This window comes from Sorex fumeus, unplaced genomic scaffold, assembly GCF_029834395.1.
Source record: "Sorex fumeus unplaced genomic scaffold, SorFum_2.1 ptg000054l, whole genome shotgun sequence".
Lineage (NCBI taxonomy): Eukaryota > Metazoa > Chordata > Mammalia > Eulipotyphla > Soricidae > Sorex > Sorex fumeus.
Window position 1 is genome coordinate 36,834,087 of NW_026606111.1, and position 19,313 is coordinate 36,853,399.

At 38.8% G+C, this 19,313-nt stretch overlaps 1 protein-coding gene across 1 annotated transcript in view; it reads left to right on the plus strand.

Moving 5' to 3' along the window:
* The window catches only part of SLC35F1 (solute carrier family 35 member F1), a 532,726-nt gene that overhangs the window by 470,141 nt on the left and 43,272 nt on the right, over positions 1 to 19,313 (plus strand). The window contains exons 5-6 of the mRNA XM_056125018.1: positions 6,244 to 6,400; positions 8,138 to 8,190. Of these exons, the coding sequence (XP_055980993.1) occupies positions 6,244 to 6,400; positions 8,138 to 8,190 (210 nt within the window). The remainder of the gene's footprint in view (positions 1 to 6,243; positions 6,401 to 8,137; positions 8,191 to 19,313) is intronic.

The following is a 19,313-nucleotide window of genomic DNA, read 5'->3' on the forward strand; positions in this document are numbered from 1 at the left end:
CCAAATACAACTATAAATGTCAGTGCACAGAACATGTGCCACAAATAATGTTTTTAGTTAAAAAAAAAAAAACTTTACCAGTAACTTCACTCACTGTGGACAGAAGTGGAAAGAGGATCCCAGTGGCTTTGGAGACTGTACCAATGGAGTAGCATGCAAAATGGGAAAACTCAATTATTTGTGTTTTGATTTGGTGCTTGTCACAATACAACTGATCACTCACAGTCGGAAGCTTGAGTTCACTTGAAGGGAGATATCTTTTCCAACTTTGTCAAAATCAATGGGCCTAATGTGTACATTGTCTCTATAACAGCATTATTGGCTTTCCTAAAAATACAGACCATCTCTTTGTTAACTGTTGGAGGAGAGGAAAAGATAAGGAGGGGAAGAGACAAGGAATAGAAATGACTCCTAAGAATGTGGTAAATGTTGGGGTGTGTACGGTTGCTTAATACAATCCTCTCCATTGAATTTAAACTTTTTCTCAGAAAATGTGTAGTTATGAAAGGGAAGATTGGAAAGTAAGAGTATTGGGCTGGAGACAGTACAGAAAGTAAATCGTGTGTCTTTTTTTTTAAAAAAAATTATTTTATTTTTATAAAATAGTTCACAATATTTGATTACATTTAATATTGAAACACCAATTCCACCACCATTACACCTTCCCATCACCACAATTTGGATGTTTGCATTCTGAACCCCAACCTCTGCCCTAAGGCAGAACTGAAATAACTTATTTTGTATTGTTTGTTATGAATAAACTGCTGAAAATGTTCCAAAAAATTTTCCTTAGAGGAAAGTGTGTAAAGATTGTTGTATTTCACCCAGGGGTCATTAAGCCCTTCTATAAGAGATCACTAACATGTTGTTAAAGGTTGAGCCTTGTGTGCATATACAACTCAAGGCTGCTTCTCCAGGAAAGGAGCATAAAATGAGGATCCATAACCATGCCACTGGACTCTGTGCCAGGCTGTTTTTACTCAGGGAGCTCCAGAGAGGGGCGGGTGAGAGCCCTCCCCGCCCCAAGGGACCCAGCCCCACTAGCTGATCTCCACTACCCAACTGCCGCCATGCTCAAGGCCGCTTTCTGGACTGCACGGCCGCAACACATCATAAGACACTCCCTATCCATTTTCCATAATTACCATACCATATTTGATGGGGTTCAGACAGTAGACAACAAATCATAGAGATTTATTACTGTCTGAACCCCATCAAATATGGTGTGGTAATATTGAGACTGGCAAGCTCCCCGTGGTGTATTCGATATGCCAAAACCAGTAACAATAACAAGTCTCAGTCCCCTGACCCTGAAAGAACCTCCAATTATTGGGAAAGACTAGTAAGGAGAGGCTGCTGAAATCTCAGGGCTGGGATGAATAGAGACGTTACTGGCACCCACTTGAGTAAATTGACGAATAACGGGATGACAGTGATACAGTGATATATATAGAGAGAGATATATAGATATATAGTAATGTATGTATAAGTGTATTTCTCCCCTAAAATTTGTTACCTTCTGCTTTAAACCCCATCAAGTGTGCTGTGCTACCTTGGAATATGAGTGGTGTGAGGTATGAGATGTCCGGGGATAGGTTTACTCATGGATGAGGCTCGGCCTCACTCAGGGAGCCCCAGAAAGTGCAAAGTGAGGAAAGTGGCTGCGAGCATGGCAGAGGTTGAGGTCTGCAGGTTTTCAGCCTCCTGGGCTGGGTCCCTTGGGGCAAGAAGAGGCCTCACCTGCCCTGCTCCTGAGTGCGAGGTCCCCCTGTTTTCAGCAACTTGGCAGTCATGCCCACATGTCACCTCTGACTGTCTCCAGATAATCTCATCAATGGCCAGAGACTCATAATTCTCTTGGAAGAGACCATCAAACAAATCATTTGCCTATGGTACAGCCATCTCAGCTGTGACCCTGATTCAAAATCCTGGCTCACATATAGTCCCTGAGATCCACCAGAGGTCACTCCTGAACCAGAAATATGCCCTGTGCATTGCCAGTTGTGATCTGACCCCCTAAATTAATTAATTAATTATTAATTACTTTAAATAAGAAAGACTAGTAAGATACGACTCAATAAAAATAGCTTCTTTTTTTTTTAAAGGAAGAGATATTTTAATTGCACGGACACATTAAAGAATAAAAGAAGCTTTATAGGAAAATAAACCTGAGGATTCAGATGTTATGTTGACAACCCATCTTAAAATTTTATTCAGTACTTTGATAAAATAGCTTTTCTTTTTAAAGAAATGTTTGCTATTCAAAATATCCTCTTTCTAACATTACACATTGATTATGTCTTACAGTTTCTCCCTAGAGTTGTTAAATATCCAAAACAACAATTATGATTAGAGTTCTTTTTTTCTTTATTCCATGGAAGAGCAAATATTTCAAGGGACTAGATAATTAAATATGATCAATGAAACTAACAATTTTACCGAGTGTTCAAAGGTCCCAGACATTTTCCCGTGCATTACTCATTTAATCCTCCAAACTTTACAAAGAAAATCTTTTTACTCTGTTTTGAAGCCAAAAGAATCAGAGTTCAAGGAAGATAAGAAACTTGTACAAGGACACACTTGCAAATGGTATGACGTAGATGTGAAGTTCAGTCAGTATTTTTTCTGTTACACCACTTAGTACTTATTTTTCCATAATTGTGATTCTTATAAGTAATGTATAATTGTTCTATTATGGTAAATTAGAGTGAACAAATGTCCCAGATCTGCTTTCCCCAGATGTAGGATTTGGTGCTAAAACTCAGCAAGTTCCAGAAAAGCAAGGCAATTGGTTCCATTTAAAAACTCAAAAATTTTCAACGAGATGGATTCATTTTCATAAATCACATTAGTTGTCTTTCAGCTTTCTACAACAGTATAATTTACTGTTTGCTTCTTGATATAGTGTCAAGTAGCAATGTTAAGTAATGTTCCCTTTTTACCTACCAATGTTACAGAGACACAAATATACCTCCAAACATTTCAAGTTTTTTTAGAACTTGAAAAAACGTTAATAAAGGAAACCAATTCTTGCAAAGCAATTTTAACTTGATTGTATAGAACCAAATACAATCCAAAATGAGAAATACCCAACCCAAAGTGACAAGTGGTTCTTTAAAGGGACTGGTTGATTCATTCTCTTTAGCCATCATTTAGTGAATATTTAATATATACTAGATAATACAGCACATATTAGACATTTTATATTATTTTATTTACATTATTTCACATCATATAACAATTTATTTTCAGAAATGTATCTTTTTAAAATAAGGAAACTCGAAGCCAGAGAGCAGATACAGCTATTACTTGTCTTGTACATGGTAATGGTAGAATTGAGTTTGATCCTCAGCATTCCATATGGTCCTCTGAGCACTGCCAGGAGTGATTCCTGACTGCAGAGCCAGGAATAACCCCTGAACATCACCGGGTGTGGCCCAAAACCAAAAAACGAAGCAAAACAAAATGTATAAAATAAAGTAACTTAAGGACTGAGAGAATAGTCTGTCTTAGAGAGTTGGAGCAAATGTTTTGCGTGCCAGAGGCCTTGGCACACAATGTACTGTCTGTGTGCACCCTAAGTATTATGCCAAGAGTAGCATTGCTGGGTGTGGCCCCCAAATAAATAAATAATGTGAACATTGAATAAATAAGGAAATTCAATTGCAGAGAAGTTTGCCTGTATTTACTAATCAGTGACATATATAAAAAATATATATATAAAACCCAATTACCTGAATTAAGAATATATATATGTATGTATACACACACACACACACACACACATATATATATATATATATATATATATACACGATTACCTGAATTAAGAGTTATTGTGCCCCAGAAGCTGGAGAAGGGAGCAGACATCCTGGAGTGAGTCACGGCTACCAGACCTGCTCTACAGCATCCATCCTCAAATTGGCACTGGCCATGGAGAAATCCTTCAGGAGGTCAAAGAGGAAATCAAAGGAAAAATAATAAGATCCTCAGGAAAAATGAGAATTAGGACATAAATTATAAGAACCTATGGGACAGCAAAAGCTGTACTGAGGGGAAAATTCAGAGAAATGCAGACATATATCAGGAAACAAAAAAGAATTCAAATAAATAGCCTAATCTCACAATTTGAGATTAGGTACTATGGTTTCATCCCGAGAATATCATTCTTATCTGGCAACTCTTCCACCCAGAGCTGCATTTGTCTGTCTAGTTTCTCTGCTCAAGACAGAGCAGGAAACAACTCATCTACGCTGCAGAAAATCAACAAACTTCTTGAGCATCAAGCTCACCAGTGAGGTATCCCCAGTTATTGATTTCTGCTCTTCTTTCTTAACAGAATTCACATTTTTTGTAATGGTTTGCCTATTAGGAAGTAAACAAGTGGGCCATTTATTAAAATATTAAAAAGCTAAAAATAAACTAAAACTGACCTAAATTTATATATGTATATATATATATATGCTAACATTCACTATGAATTTCTCCTAAAGCAGAACATACCCTACTCCTGATGTTTCTCTGTAGATATTTTTGTTATTGTTGATGTTTTCCTCTCTCTAGTCAATTAAATGATAGTGTATGTTAACAAATGTGATGGTTAAGGTGGGTCATAAGACAAGTTATTATTGATGTCTTAAGAAGCAGAAAGTCTAGGCCAGTGTATCTTGGTGTGTGGTCCAGATACCCGTGAATAGCTTCAATATGATTCAGAGAACACCTAAGGTCAAAACTACTTTCAGATAATATGATGTTGCCACTCATTCCTCATTTTCACACTCATTTCCTCATGAGTGGAGAGAGTATGGAAGATTTATTGATAGACTCCCCAATTCCACATTGTAGCATCTTTCAAACACCTGGCTGTACTAAGTTTTATTTTTGAATCTAAGAAGTCTATAATTATATGGAGAAAATTTTAAAGCCTATCTTTTTCAGCACCATAGCTGTTCAATGCTAGACTTTTCTAATTTATCTAACCAAAACAGTGTATTACAGCTGATATAACATAGAAGCCTGGGTCAGCCGCATGCAAGGCAAACGCTCTACCCGCTATGCTATCACTCCAACCCATATATAAATGTGAACAAGGAAAATGTGTATAGTGAATTACATATATTTCAGTCCTATATTACTTGCTTCGAGGGGTGTCAAAAATCTCAGTCCATCTTCTTTTCACTCTTATTTTCCAAGCAAACAGTCTTAATTTCTAAACAAATACACATTTCACCCAAGTTCTTGAGTCTATATTCGTTTTTCTCCTAATACAGCACAGGGTGGAAATAGAGACTCATTCCATTTGTTTGACACCATGCTCACTGAGCTGTTGGAAAGTACCCTGCTGCAAGTGTAACATGTCCACATATTAGCATATATTCATAGACACATCCCTGTACAGAAGACATGGGGCTTTGTGGAAGCAGAGAAATCCAGAAGAAACTTGGCTCTTTTTCAGGAGGTATAATTTCTGGGTGTGGGTTAGTACAGGGATACCTTGTACATGGCCAATTCCAACTCAATCCCTGACACCACATATGTTCCCCCAAATGCCACCAGTGAGTGAGTGACCCCTGAGCACTGCCATGGCTAGCCCACCTATCCCACAGAAAAACAACTTCTGGTTTTATATATGCAACAGTATTTTCTAATGAAAGAACCATGATTTGCAAAGCTATTGATAGTTGAATATTAGGCATGTGATGTTCTAGCACCAATCCTACCATCAGTGTCAACTTCCCTCTACCAGTATTCTCAAATTGCCACTCAACCCCCAACACACACACACACACACACACACACACACACACACACACACACACTCCCATCAGCCTGACTATATGACAGGCACTTTTTAAATTTTGGTCGTTGTAGTTTGGATCTTATGTTTTCAGCGTGGTTGATGCTGGTTTGGATATGTAGCTATACCATTCTCCCACATTGCCAACATAAACCAAGGTTCTTGATCCCTGGATGGAGAAATATTTTTATACCAGAACAATATAGATAATAACAATATAGAAATTATTATAGATAATATAATAATAATATAATAACAATATAGATAATAACAATACAGACCAGGATGAATATTACTAAATCTCAGCTGTCAAAACATAGAATTTATTTATATATACATCACAATGTAAATAGGCAAAAGAAGTTCAACTTGCTGGTGCCTGGCTTTCTTTAGAAAATGGTTAATGTCTCTCTATTCTGTTTTTGTTTGTGTGTTTTTGTTCCTAGGGGAAAATAAGTTGGTAGGGGACCTTCTGGTGTTAGGAGGAGCCACTCTATATGGGATCTCTAACGTCTGGGAAGAATATATCATCCGAACCCTCAGTCGAGTGGAATTCCTGGGAATGATTGGACTCTTTGGTGCATTTTTCAGTGGAATTCAATTGTGAGTAAAAGGAATCCAGAAGTAGATATTTTCAGTGCTTGTTCTTACTGTCCCTTCCCCATAAAATCTTGAAAATTCATTATCTTTATTAGTTAACTTATCCCAAATTTAACAAGTTTATTACAAATTATGATTAAAACAAATATGGACTTTGTAGATAATTTACAGGAAATCATTAGAGGTAATTGATTATTCTAATTCAACCAAGGGTATTTTTTTTAGAAAATTAAAAACTAAGTGTAAACACATGATTTGATGGGTTTTTTTATTTGTTTTCTTGTGGAGGGGGGTGATTTGGGCCATACCCAGCATCACTTAGAGGTTATTCCTGGCTTTGTGCTCAGGAATTACTCCTGACCCTGATGGTACTCAGGGGACCATATGGGATGCGGGGGATCAAGTTAGAATTGACTACATGCAAGGCAAACTGTACTTTCTGTACAAGTTGTACCCACTGTACTATTTTTCTGCCTTCTTGATGTATTTTTTAAAAACAAATATTCTACTTACTAATAAAAAATTATAGGTTAAATTACCCTTTTATAAATATGTTCTTTTATTGCCCACATATACACATATACATGAGTGAACTATATTTCAAATTCATCCTTAGAAATTTCATATTTCTTTAAATAAAAAGATAAAATGCAGACAATTTCACAATAATTCTGACACTTGAGCGCATCACTGACTAGTGCCTATGAAATTGCTGTGCAAGTAAGTGTTCAACAAAGCATACTTCCGATCAATAAAATCCATAGTTAAAACTTTACAAGAAGTAGAGAATAATAATATGATCACCAGTGTAATTTCACCAAATCCTTTTCTACAAAGCAAGTAATTCTAACTTTACCAAATCACTTTCTGCAGACTGGTACAGTGTAATGTGTCACTGTCCGAAGTTATTTATGGAGGACAACTTGCCCTTAACTTAAACTTATTTTCACATATAATCTGTTTCAAAAATATTTTTCAATTTCATTATTCTAAGATACAGGTGAAAGCTTTTAACAAAGAAAGCACAGAGATGGAAAGACAGAGAAAGATTTCATTAGGGTTCATTTTAAAAGTAGGATGGCATTATAAAGCTCAAAACTTGGTACTCAGCTTGGTGAAATGAAAAGAAATTGTCCCATTCAACTATTTATAACCAACATTATATAGATGGATAGCTCATTTTATGGATTATTATTCTTGTCTCAAAAAATACGTATCCCAAACTCTAGCACACATTTGTGTCAGTTACAGTCCATTAGAAAAAACTGAGTCCTTCAGGGAACATTGCTGCCAAAATAATAGCAGTAGGTGTGTTTGGAGGAAAGAGATAACCTGACAGTGTACTGGAAGCAAAGAGGCTCTAGAGGTATGGTGCCAACCTCCCCTCCTCATCCTCTTACAGAGCAGTGGCTCTCCAAGAATGGTTTCTCACAGCACTTGGCATTACCTAAGACCTTATGCACATCCAAGGGCCTCCCCCGAATCTCATATAAAAACCAGATTCCGTAAAAAAAGGAGGCCCAGAACATTGTTTTGAACACATTCTACAGATGAATTTATTTACATTTTAAATTTTTGTTGAGCATTTTAACTTTTATTCATTTTAAATTTGAAAATCCTTACCATAGAGAAAACTCACTCAGAAAATGGTTAGAGCTTTGAGCACAGAACCTGCTTGAACCTTAACATTTGTGATATAATCTTGTTGATCAGTGTACTTTTTATTTTTTAAATTTCCAGAGCTATAATGGAGCACAAGGAGCTGTTAAAGGTGCCCTGGGACTGGCAAATAGGTAAGGAAGGGGTGTTCACCTTAAGATGTTAAACTTCGTAAACCTGAGAAATATGTTTGAAAGGATTTTTAATGCAAAGAACAAAAAGAAAGTGAAATCCCTTGTCAGTTTAAGAAATTCTTTCGTGCTGAAAGAATCTGAGCTGGATGTTTCCTAATGTTTCCTAATTGAGCTTACTCTCCCATTATCATCATCAAGATGCCATTAGTGTAGACACAAAATACGTTATTAGGTTAAAGACCAACCAGAAAGAAAAAAAATGCCCTGAAGCTATGGGGGGACAAAATGACAGTAATTTGCTCTAGCCAAGAATCACAAAACTGATGTGATCGTTAAAAAAATGCACTTTACTAAAGGAAAAACCTGAACTTAACAAAAAGGCATAAAAGCAAACAGTATAATAAGCTTTTGAACTCATAAAACCTTTCAGAAGGGAACAGTTTGCACATAAGAAATGGCTGACTGATCTCCAAATGGACACGGTGGGAAAGACTAGACAGACTTTTAGGTAGCTAACAGTCATCCAGGCATTTCAGATATCACCTATTTCTTTTTTTAAAATTTTTTTTTATTAGTGAAACACCATGAGATACAGTTGTAGATTTACAATTTTTTGTGCTTGGGTTTGATTATACAATGATCAGATACCCATCCCTCCACCAGTGCCCATTTTCCACCACCATGGATAATATCCCCCCACCCCCATCCCCCCATCCCCCCCTGCCTCTGTGGCAGGGCAATCCCCTGGATATCACCTGTTTCTAAAATCATTTTTCTCTAAAATTATTTAGGATGATGTTCTAAATAAGTCCAAGTTCTGTACCCAATAAGCTGTCCCCTCCATGTTTATGCCATCATACTTGGATTTGAGCAATGTACATAGGACTTGGCTGTTGGGGGAGGGGACTTCATAAATGGGAGCACAACCAATGCAATTAGGAGAGTGGATAAAAATGCAGGCAGTCTACACACACGTATGTGCGCACACGCGCGCACACACACACACACACACACACACACACACACCCCACAAACCCTATCTGCTTAGGTCCTGCTTAAATGACCTTTAATGGATTCAAAGTTTTAGTCAAATTTTATTTTTACATCCACCAGCATGGGCAATAATATCAACCTCTCACCATAACTGTCCTCCCCCTAACTTCCAAGTATCCAAGGAAAACTTGATTCTCTCCCAGGACAAAGACATACAGAGCTTCACAGTTATGTGTGACTTCAAAGTGTCTTCCAGTGCTGATCAGCCCCGAGTCTGTCACAGACTCTGCCATTTCATTTCTCTCAAGTTTTGCTATGGACTATTACAATGAAATGAAAATCTATAGAGAGGAGGGTATGGAGTGGAAGAGGAGGGAAGCTGGGAAAAGAAATTAGCCACAAGTTAAAGCTGTATTTGCCTTTGTGATGCCCAAAGATAGAAAACAAATTGTCACCCTCATCTGATAAATTTAGTGTAAAAGTGGATTTTCCTGCACTTGAAAAATGTTTGAGAGATTTGCATACAAAACTCAGATCATTAAGAAGATAATGTTTATTATACAGTTTCAAAAGATGTGTCCCATCACCCAACATCTTAAATCATCCTAAATAATTTTAAAGAAAAATGATTTTAGGAACAAGTGGGATCTGAAATTCTGGATGACTGTTAGCTACCTAAAAGTTGGTCTAGTCTTGGAACCAGAGCGATAGTACAGCGGGTAGGACATTTGCCTTGCATGTGGCCGACCTGGGTTCGATCCCCGGCATCCCACATGGTCCCCCAAGCACTGCCAGGAGTAATTTCTGAGTGCATGAGCCAGGAGTAACTCCTGAGCATCACTGGGTGTAACCCAGAAAAAGCAAAAAAAAAAAGTTGGTCTAGTCTTTCCCACATGTACAGGTCAAGTCACTCATATCTCATCTGTCTGTCTATCTTTCTGTCTGTCTCTTTCCCTTTCTTTCTCTTTCCTCTTTCTCTCTCCTCTCTCTTTCCTCTTTCTCTGTCTCTCTCTGTCTCTCTCTCTCTGTCTCTCTCTCTCTCTCTCTCTCTCTCTCTCTCTCTCTCTGATGTGTCTCACTATGTTCTGGTCACCTCCAGCGTACAATGATCTGGTCTTGTCTATGCCAATCTCACCTTCAGTTTTCATGTTCCTAATCTTGATTCTGTCTACATGAGAGGAACCCTGTCATCTATGTTCCCTGGCTGGGACTTGCCGCTCTATACCCGTCACTGGTTCTCTCTCATACTGTATCCCAGCAGTTCCTTGTCATCTAGGTTTTCCTTAGTGTCCAGCCACAGTCATGTGGGCGAGATCCCTGTACTCTCTGTACCTTATCTGTGGCTATCTGTGCATTCCAGCCCTGCTTGATTTACCTTCTGTCTGGGTGTTGATGAGGAAAGCAGAGACCATAAAGAGCTTTCTAATTCATCCCGTTGTTATTTTTGTCATTCTCCCCATTTCCTGGCTGAGACTTCCTTTCGCCAGCTGCTATTTTTCACCCTAGTCATCCTATCATCTATTCTTGATTAGATACCTTTTTCCAGCAGGTGAGATTAAAACTGGATTAGATTAACCTTAGATTAATGAGTTTATCTGGCACTCCACCCTTCTATTCTCACTGGATCACTAACATTTCATATCCAGTGGACTGTGAGCATAAATTAATTCTATATTAATAGCAATAGCAGTCATAAAAATAATGTGCTCTCTAATTATGTGCATGTCCTGTGCAGGTTCACTAAAGTCCTGTTGTAATTTAGTGCTAGTTAAATGTATCATACAAACACAGTTCTATTCTGAGCTCTCCTTTTGCCATTAGAATAGCAATCTCCTGTTGTTTGGAATGCAGAAAGGCTGTATAAAATGAACATGCTGTAAAGCTATCCATTTAGTCCCTAACTTGAAATGAGACTAAAATGATCTAGAAAGGGAACCAAGTATCCATTCATGTTCTGTAACGAGGCATTGGAAGGATTGGGTTGAACTTTTTTATACCAGAGTCACATTTGTCTTCATTACCTTATCCTGACTGCCTACAAGTTTCCATTTTTTAAGTTCATTTTAAGCACATAGAATGCAGTAAATGAATATTTATTAAATAAGCAAGGGTTGAAAGACGGTGGAAGGAAACCTGGTCAAGTTGCAGCAACTGTGTTATAGTGTAAGAATTGCTGTTCTTTGTTTGCCGGATGGCAGATCTTTATTGGGGTTTCAGTATTGCAGTCCCAGAATGAGACCCAGGAAACACTTGAGCCACCCAAGTAGCACAGCAGGGAACATGCTAATGTGGTGGGGATGGAATGGAGGAGGGTGGGGCAGACAGAAGAGACAGAGATGTGGGGGCAGGCAAGGTTCAGTGTGTGGACTATACAGTTTTCTTATGCAAATGAACTTTTCAGTCAGTGTTCTAATTGGTGGGAAGCTGTCAAGTGGCAGTTTGTGAGATTTCAATCCTAGGGAGCTTGCTTGCCAGTGTTCTTTCATTTTCTTCTCAGTAGCATGCACATCTGGGTGTGCTGAAACATGCTGCTTCGCAGCCTCCTGACTCTGGTTCTTGCCCAGGCTGGATGTGGCTCTTTGTATGTTTCTCTTTTCTATATCATTTACCAAAAGTTAAGGGATAAGCACACCTGCCTCCTTTTCCCAAAAAAATTACAAACAGAAAGGAAGCTGTGGAGACCAGGGCAAAGACTTTAAGGCTTGACATTGCACTTTCTGGAGAATGGCAATAAAATATCAGCAGTTGGCACTTGTGAACCAGAGAAACAGAGAGATGACAGGATGGAGTCAACATCCTAAAATTCACTGCTTTACTTGAGAAGTGTTGAGTTCTGATCACAGAGCACAGTGCAGAATTAAGAAACCGCATTCTAAAATGGTCTTTATCTCCCACCATCTGTCTCTCTACATCAGTAAGTTCTCTCAAACTTTTCTCGGATAGTTTATATGGCTGCTCTTTATTAAATTAAACATTTTTTCTACTGAATAATAAGAAAAAGTAAATGTTTTATGATTTCTGGATTTAGAGAGCATTCTTAAAGAGTTTTATGATTGGCCAATTGGAAGAAACAAATATTAATAGGAAGAAAATAGCAAATATTATTTGTTTTTATTTATTCATTTTACTCTATTGAGCTGAAATGTCATTAAATTTAAGTAAAATATAACTTAATAGAATTGAAAAATTCACATCTAGAGTGGTGTGTTGGAGTTACAACTGGAAATCTAATAAATAGCTTAAACATTCCCTTTAGCTCATTCACTATAATGTGTTCAAGGACATGTACAAATGTAAGCTCACCTATAAGGAGAGGCTTCACTTTTCCCGTTGGTGGTGATGTTTGGATTGGTTTTAGCTTTTGGCTTGGAGGTCAAAGAAGGAGACTTGTCTTTTCTTTGAAAATGGAATATTGGGACAATAGATCAGAAAAGACCTTAAAGGTAACCGGGAATATACCCTCTTTAGTTAAGGATGTGAATCAGTTGCGGAACACATTTTTTTTTAATTTTTGGGTCACACTTGGCGTTGCACAGGGGTTACTCCTGGGTCATGCACTTAGGAATTACTTCTGGAGGTGCTCAGGGGACCATATGGGATGCTGGGAATCGAACACAGGTTTGGCAGCATGCAAGGCAAATACCCTACCCACTGTGCTATCACTCCAGTTCTGTGAAACACATTTTTGCATATATGAGGCCCTGAATTCTGTGCTCTGAACCCTCTAAAAGTAATATATCTTGTATTTTTACCAGCATTAAATTAAAGAGATGATGTTTGAAGCAACTTGGGCAGATTCAGAGTTCTGTGTGCTGGGAGCACCATGGACTACCTGAATAAGCCCTGCCTGGCTAGTAACCTTTACTGACCAGGTTGTTATTCTAAATAACAATTTACCTAGACTTGAATTTTTAATTTTATATATATAATTAATTTGATTAAATCATTCATAAGTCATGCAGCATTCCATCTAATAGTAGAAAGGGTTTTTTTTTAAAGATGTACAAAATGAAATATTTTATTGATGCAATGTTCCATAAACAAGAATGTAAGTTGTTTATATGTTTAGTGTTATTATTTCACACTGACCACCAACATTTCATTATCCCTTCACTACTCTATAATCCTCTTCTCTTTCACTCTCTCCCTCTCTATTCCAGTTAGGTAACCTCAATTCTGTCATCAGAATTGACATATTTGTTTCCACTGGCTGTTTTCTATTCCCTTGATTTTTTTTATATCCAGCATTTTTGTGACATCACCTGGTAGTTATTCTTCTAACTTATTTCACTTAACATGACACCCTCCAGTTCCATTTACATTTTAACAAAAGGACAAGAAACTATGTGATGAAAGGATCAAATCTGGGCCTTCTGCATGCAAAGCATGCACTACAACCCAGGGAACTTTCTCTGGTGTGTGTGTGTGTGTGTGTGTGTGTGTGTGTGTGTGTGTGTGTGTGTGTTTCATCATCATTTGTTGGATACTTGAGTTGTTTCCAAATTTTAGCTATTGTAAAGAGTACTGCAATTAATATAGAAATGCATATATTTTCATAGATTAACTTTTTGTGTTTGAACTGATTTGGTCTTCAATTTCAGCAATCCTTCTGTCGAGTCCCTATTTTTAAGTCTAGTTACAGTATTCTTCATCTCTATAATTTTTTTTGGTCTTTTTCCAAACTTTTCTCTCATACTTTCTTTGGCCTGTTGACATTCCTTTGCATTGATCTTCTTGTTTTCATGAGCGTCACAGGACTGTTGCTTTGAAAACTTTTTCAGCAATTACATAACTTTGTTTTAATTGGAGTTATTTTCAGTATTAGTACTCATCACTTCATTATGTGTGACGCTGTTTAAAGACCCGACTTAGAGTGTCCATGTTTAGGTAGGTCTCAACAGTGACTAGAGGGTCATAATCATGAGTGCCTGGCAAGGTCTGTGTCACCAAGTCTGAGCTGGCTAGGCAGCAGCCAAACTTTCTAGGCTATGATTGCCTCTGCAGTATTTGTGTTCTTAGTTCAAGTATGTCTGGGTAGTCATCAGTCAATCAAGATCACATGTACCTGCTGTGGCTTGAGTTCAGGGAGTCCAGGTCAGTGACCAGGCATTTGAGGTAACCATTTCCCATCAGCCACTGGGCAGTCATAGCTCCTCTAACCTGGGAGTGCCTGGGGCCTTCTTTCCAGGTGATTACAAAATAAGCCATCCAGAGATGGTTGGGACAGAGTATGGCTGGCCTTGAGCAAGCAGTAGAGCTCAGTATGCATGTTCCTCCACCCTTCACCCCACCAATGACTGGCTTTGCTTTGGGAGAGCCACAGGGTGCTTTCTGTCTCTAGGGGTGTAACTAGCTTCCTAGCAGTCAGCTGTGGACTGGCAGTGGCCAGATCTATTTGCCTGTTAGGAGTCAACATTCTTGATAATTTTCTCTCAGCTTCTGGCTAGCTCAGGCCTGTGCTAAAAGATAAGTGGAGCTGGCCTCAGGAATTTGCTCTCAGTATCTATTACTGAAAAGAGTAAGGGACAATGTGATGGTCTGTGCACCAGTACTGCTTCCAGGAAGACTGAGACAGATTGCCAAGATGGCTCCTGACCGTGACTCCAACTCTTGCTTATAATTTGTATCTTCTTAACTCTTGCTCCAAGGTTCTAAGTATAGAATGTAAGATTAGGTTGACAGGTATTGGCACAACTTCCTCATTACCCCAACTCTGTTCGCCAAGCATCTTAGAAAGCTCTTTCTAATTTTGTTATTGATCTGAGGTGGGGTTTCTTTCTTGCCAAGGACATTTCTACCTCTCTCCCTCTATCTTTACTTCTTGATGCTATTCTTTTGTTTCTTGCCATCAAAACTCTCTTTGTCGGTACTTCTGGTAGGTTCCTGTGCACATCACTAAAAATTTTCTTGTAGATTTATTGCAACTACAAATATACACATGGATTTTCCTTATCAAACAATATTACCAACACCCTACTTTTAAGATTAAAAGTAATAATTTAAAAATACCATGGGACCACAACAATAGTTCAACAGACTGAATGCATGCTTTGCATGTAGGAGCTATGGGTTTGATCCCTGTCACCAATGCTGCATATGGCCCCAAATCAAACAACAATTTTAGAAAAACACCAACACCCAGATTCATAAGAAGGCAAAAGACACAGGAGTGAGATCTTTAAGAAAGTGAGGAGATAATATATATATATATATATATATATATATATATATATGTATGTATGATACATAAACACATTCTTGGCTGGAGCGATAGCACAGCGGTAGGGCATTTGCCTTGCACGCAGCCAACATGGCTGACCCGAGTTCGATACCTCCGCCCCTCTCAGAGAGCCCGGCAAGCTACCGAGAGTATCTCACCCACACGGCAGAGCCTGGCAAGCTACCTGTGATGTATTCAATACGCCAAACACAGTAACAACAAAGTCTCCAATGGAGACGTTACTGGCCCTGCTCGAGCAAATCGATGAACAACGGGAGGACCATGACATAAACACATACTGTGCATCTTATACATCTTATTTAAACATCATGCATTTTATATAAACACATATCATACACATTCATCTATATATCATATATAAAGTGAAACACATTAGGGTCAAATATATACTTCTTCAGAGTCTTATGTTCCTGTATAGTATTACTGTATCTCTGTCATCTTGTTGTTCATCAATTTCCTCGAGCAGGCACCAGTAACATCTCCTTCATCCTAGACCTGAGATTTTAGAAAGTGCCACATTTGAGGCTCTTTCAGGGTCAGGAGAATAAGACCCATCATTTTTGCTGGTTTTTGGCATATTGAATACGCCACGGGGAGTTTGCCAGACTCTGCCGTGTGGGAAGGATACTTTTAGTAGCCAGCCAGGTTCTCCAGAGTTAGAACTAGATAATAAGATGTCACGGCCACGCACTTGCGGGAGCTGGGTTTTATAGTCTCTGGGTCTTGGCCGTTGATGGGATTAAGCAGCACAGGGGACAGTTGGTGGGTGTAATGCCTACATACTGGAAGAGGGGGATCTGGGTGGAGGAGGCCCATAGTAATTTAAGGATATAGTTTAATTGTGCAAAACAATCAATTGCGCAAACAATCATCCAAGGATGAGTTGCTTATTCTCGATGTACTGATCTTCTTTCTGTTTTGTTTATTCAAGGACTGTTTCCAGCCCTTGCTCTGCTCTGCTTTACTTTGCTCTGCTTTGCAGAGGTAGCCCAAACACACTACACTTCCCAGGCAACTTGCCCTCTGGCTTGCAGCTTTGCAGAAAAATAAGCAGCATGGATGTACTAGAGGACGGCAGGAGAAAGAAATCAGACTGTTTTTGGTTTCTCCACTCGGAGTCAGGTCTCTAGAAATGGTTGAGTGTGCTCTGTTAATTCTACCTCTGCTGGATTTTCTTCTCTCTGATCTCGGTTAAGGAGTCCTTCTCCCTACATTTCTCTAGGTCCAGGGATGTGAGTAACTTACTGCCTTGTTAATCACTGGGTTGCCTCACCACTAGTTTTCTCAAATATGCTGTACTTGTGCCTCAAGTTATATTTCCCCTATTGAGTCTTTTTTATTTGTTTGTTTTGGTACTCTGTTGTCTTTTCCTTTCCTTCTCCCACCCTCCTCTTTCTGGGTTTGAATGAAGGGGCTCATATGCAAAGTGAGTGTCTTCAGCTGAGCTACACCCTTAGCCCTGAATTGTTTCTTTGCTATTAAATTGTTTCTTTCTCCCCCAAATTTAGTTTTGTTAAAGCACCCTAAATTTAAAATTTATTTATAGTTGGGCTTTTGACATACAGTGTTCCATCACAAGTCCCTCCACCAGTGTATCCTACCAGTGTCAGTTTCCTTCTACCAGTATTTCCAGGTTTCCTCTCCTACCACCCATCCCCGCCAGCCCCAGCACCAGCCTGCCATCTTGACAGGCACCTTTTAAATTTGGTTATTAAAGTTTGGGTCTCCCTATAAGACTGATTTTTTACCTGTATGAGAGGATATTATTCTTTCTGATTTTTTTTTTTAGTGCCTAAGGAGAAGACTGACCAAATTCTATCTTTAGTGAGAGAGAAAATTTTCCAAATAAGAGAGATAATGTACACATACTCTGCATATAAATTCAATTGCTGGAGCCATTATGTAGTTATCTGTCAAAAAGTAATTCAGTTTACTTGTTTGATCATGTTGATTGATTGTTTAAAAACCTTACATGGACAGCAAGTTGAGCTTTCAGAAGCATTGCTAACATCCATTAACTAGCTTATGTCCATCTAAGAGCATCAAATCAGCAAGCTGCAGCAATATTGCTTTCCTATTCTCAATTTAATCATGTATTCATTTGGTTATCTGCTTAGCTCCCAAAGCAGAATACTCACACACTAAAAAATTGGTTGACCACACAAAGTGATTAATTGTGATGTCGTGTGTATTGCACTCTGATTCTCCTAAATTTAATTTTTGCGGTCAGAAAAAAAAAGAAGAAAAAACTATATTTAGAATGTTAAGGCTTGAAGCATCTTGAGAAACTCTGATGAGTAGATTAAACTGCTGTTTCTCTTTTCCTATCTGCCTTGGCTCACCAATTGTGCTTGTAAAATCACACCTCTTCCCTGAGACTGCCAATTGCATATCCCATTTCCTTCTAGACAAATTCTCTTGGATGATGTAAAAGCCTCCAAAATTTAACACATTCAAAATGAAGATTTTTAAAAATTTTCTCTAAAAATCTGGTTCTTTTTCAGTTTTATCCACCTATAAATAGATAGCACAATTCACCTAGTTCCTACTCTAGCCAGTGTCCCCTGGGAATTTTTATGTATCTTTGATGCCAATACTGACCCACTGCCTCTTTTGTTTCTGCTGCTTCTGCCAGCAAAGTCACTAACATGTCTTGCCTGTGCTATGACATTACATTCTAACTGGTGACATCCCGTGTATTTCAGCTTCTAAGCCATTCTCTGGGCAGCCCAAAAAAAATCTTTAGAAATGTTCAGCAGGTGCCCTGGAGAGATGGTACAGGAGCAGAGTGCTTACCTTACATGCAGATAACCCAGGTTTAATCATCTGCACCTCATATGGTCCTTCAAGCCTCACCAGACATGATCCCTGAGCACAGAATCAGAAGCAAGCAAGCAAAAGAGAGAGAGAGGAGAGAGAGGAGAGAGGTGGAAGAAAGGAAGGATGGAGGGAAGGAAGGAAGGAAGGAAGGAAGGAAGGAAGGAAGGAAGGAAGGAAGGAAGGAAGGGAGGGAGGGAGGGAGGGAGGGAGGGAGGGAGGGAGGGAGGGAGGGAGGAGGAGGAAGAAAGAAAGAAAGAAAGAAAGAAAGAAAGAAAGAAAGAAAGAAAGAAAGAAAGAAAGAAAGAAAGAAAGAAAGAAAGAATTACAGCAGAGGCCAGGGAGATAGTAGAGGGTCATGAGGCATATACCCTGTTTAATCTCAGCCCCAGATGCCTTCCCATCTTCATCAGGTGTAGACCTGGAGGCTTCCAAGCATTGCCTTGTTCTCCTGGAGATTCCAAGCAACACCAGCACTGAAACATCCAAGGAACACCATATATTCAGTCCTTAGCACTGAATTATTGCATGGGTTGACTAAGAATCACAGTGAGTGGCTCTTAGGTCTCCTGAGCACTGCTTGGGAAGTCTCCTTCAAAACTTTTTTTTTTTGTAGAACAGTTATTAGTAACCTATTACATTGCTCCAATGACTTCCTATTACAACTAGAATAAGATTTCAATTTATTCCTAAGTCCCTTAAGACCCTACCTGATCCATCCTCTGTATAATTTTTCAGCCTCATTTCTTATCACTGCTCAGTTTTTTTCATGCTGTTCAGATATTCTGACCTCTGGCAGCTACTGGAACACATCAGGTCCTGTCCATTTATAGGGTCTTTCTAGTTGCACATCTCCTGCCTAAAATATTCTCTGGCTCTTCATATAGCAATTCCTTTTAGGCCTTCAGTATTCAGATTATGCCATCTTCGTGAAGAAGCTTTGTCTACTCACTTTTCCTAAACATATCCCCTGCTATTATCTGTAAGAAATATCTTTCTTGGTGGTGGGAGGGATACTGGGATCATTGGTGGTGGAGAATGGGCACTGGTGGAGAGATGGGTACTCGATCAT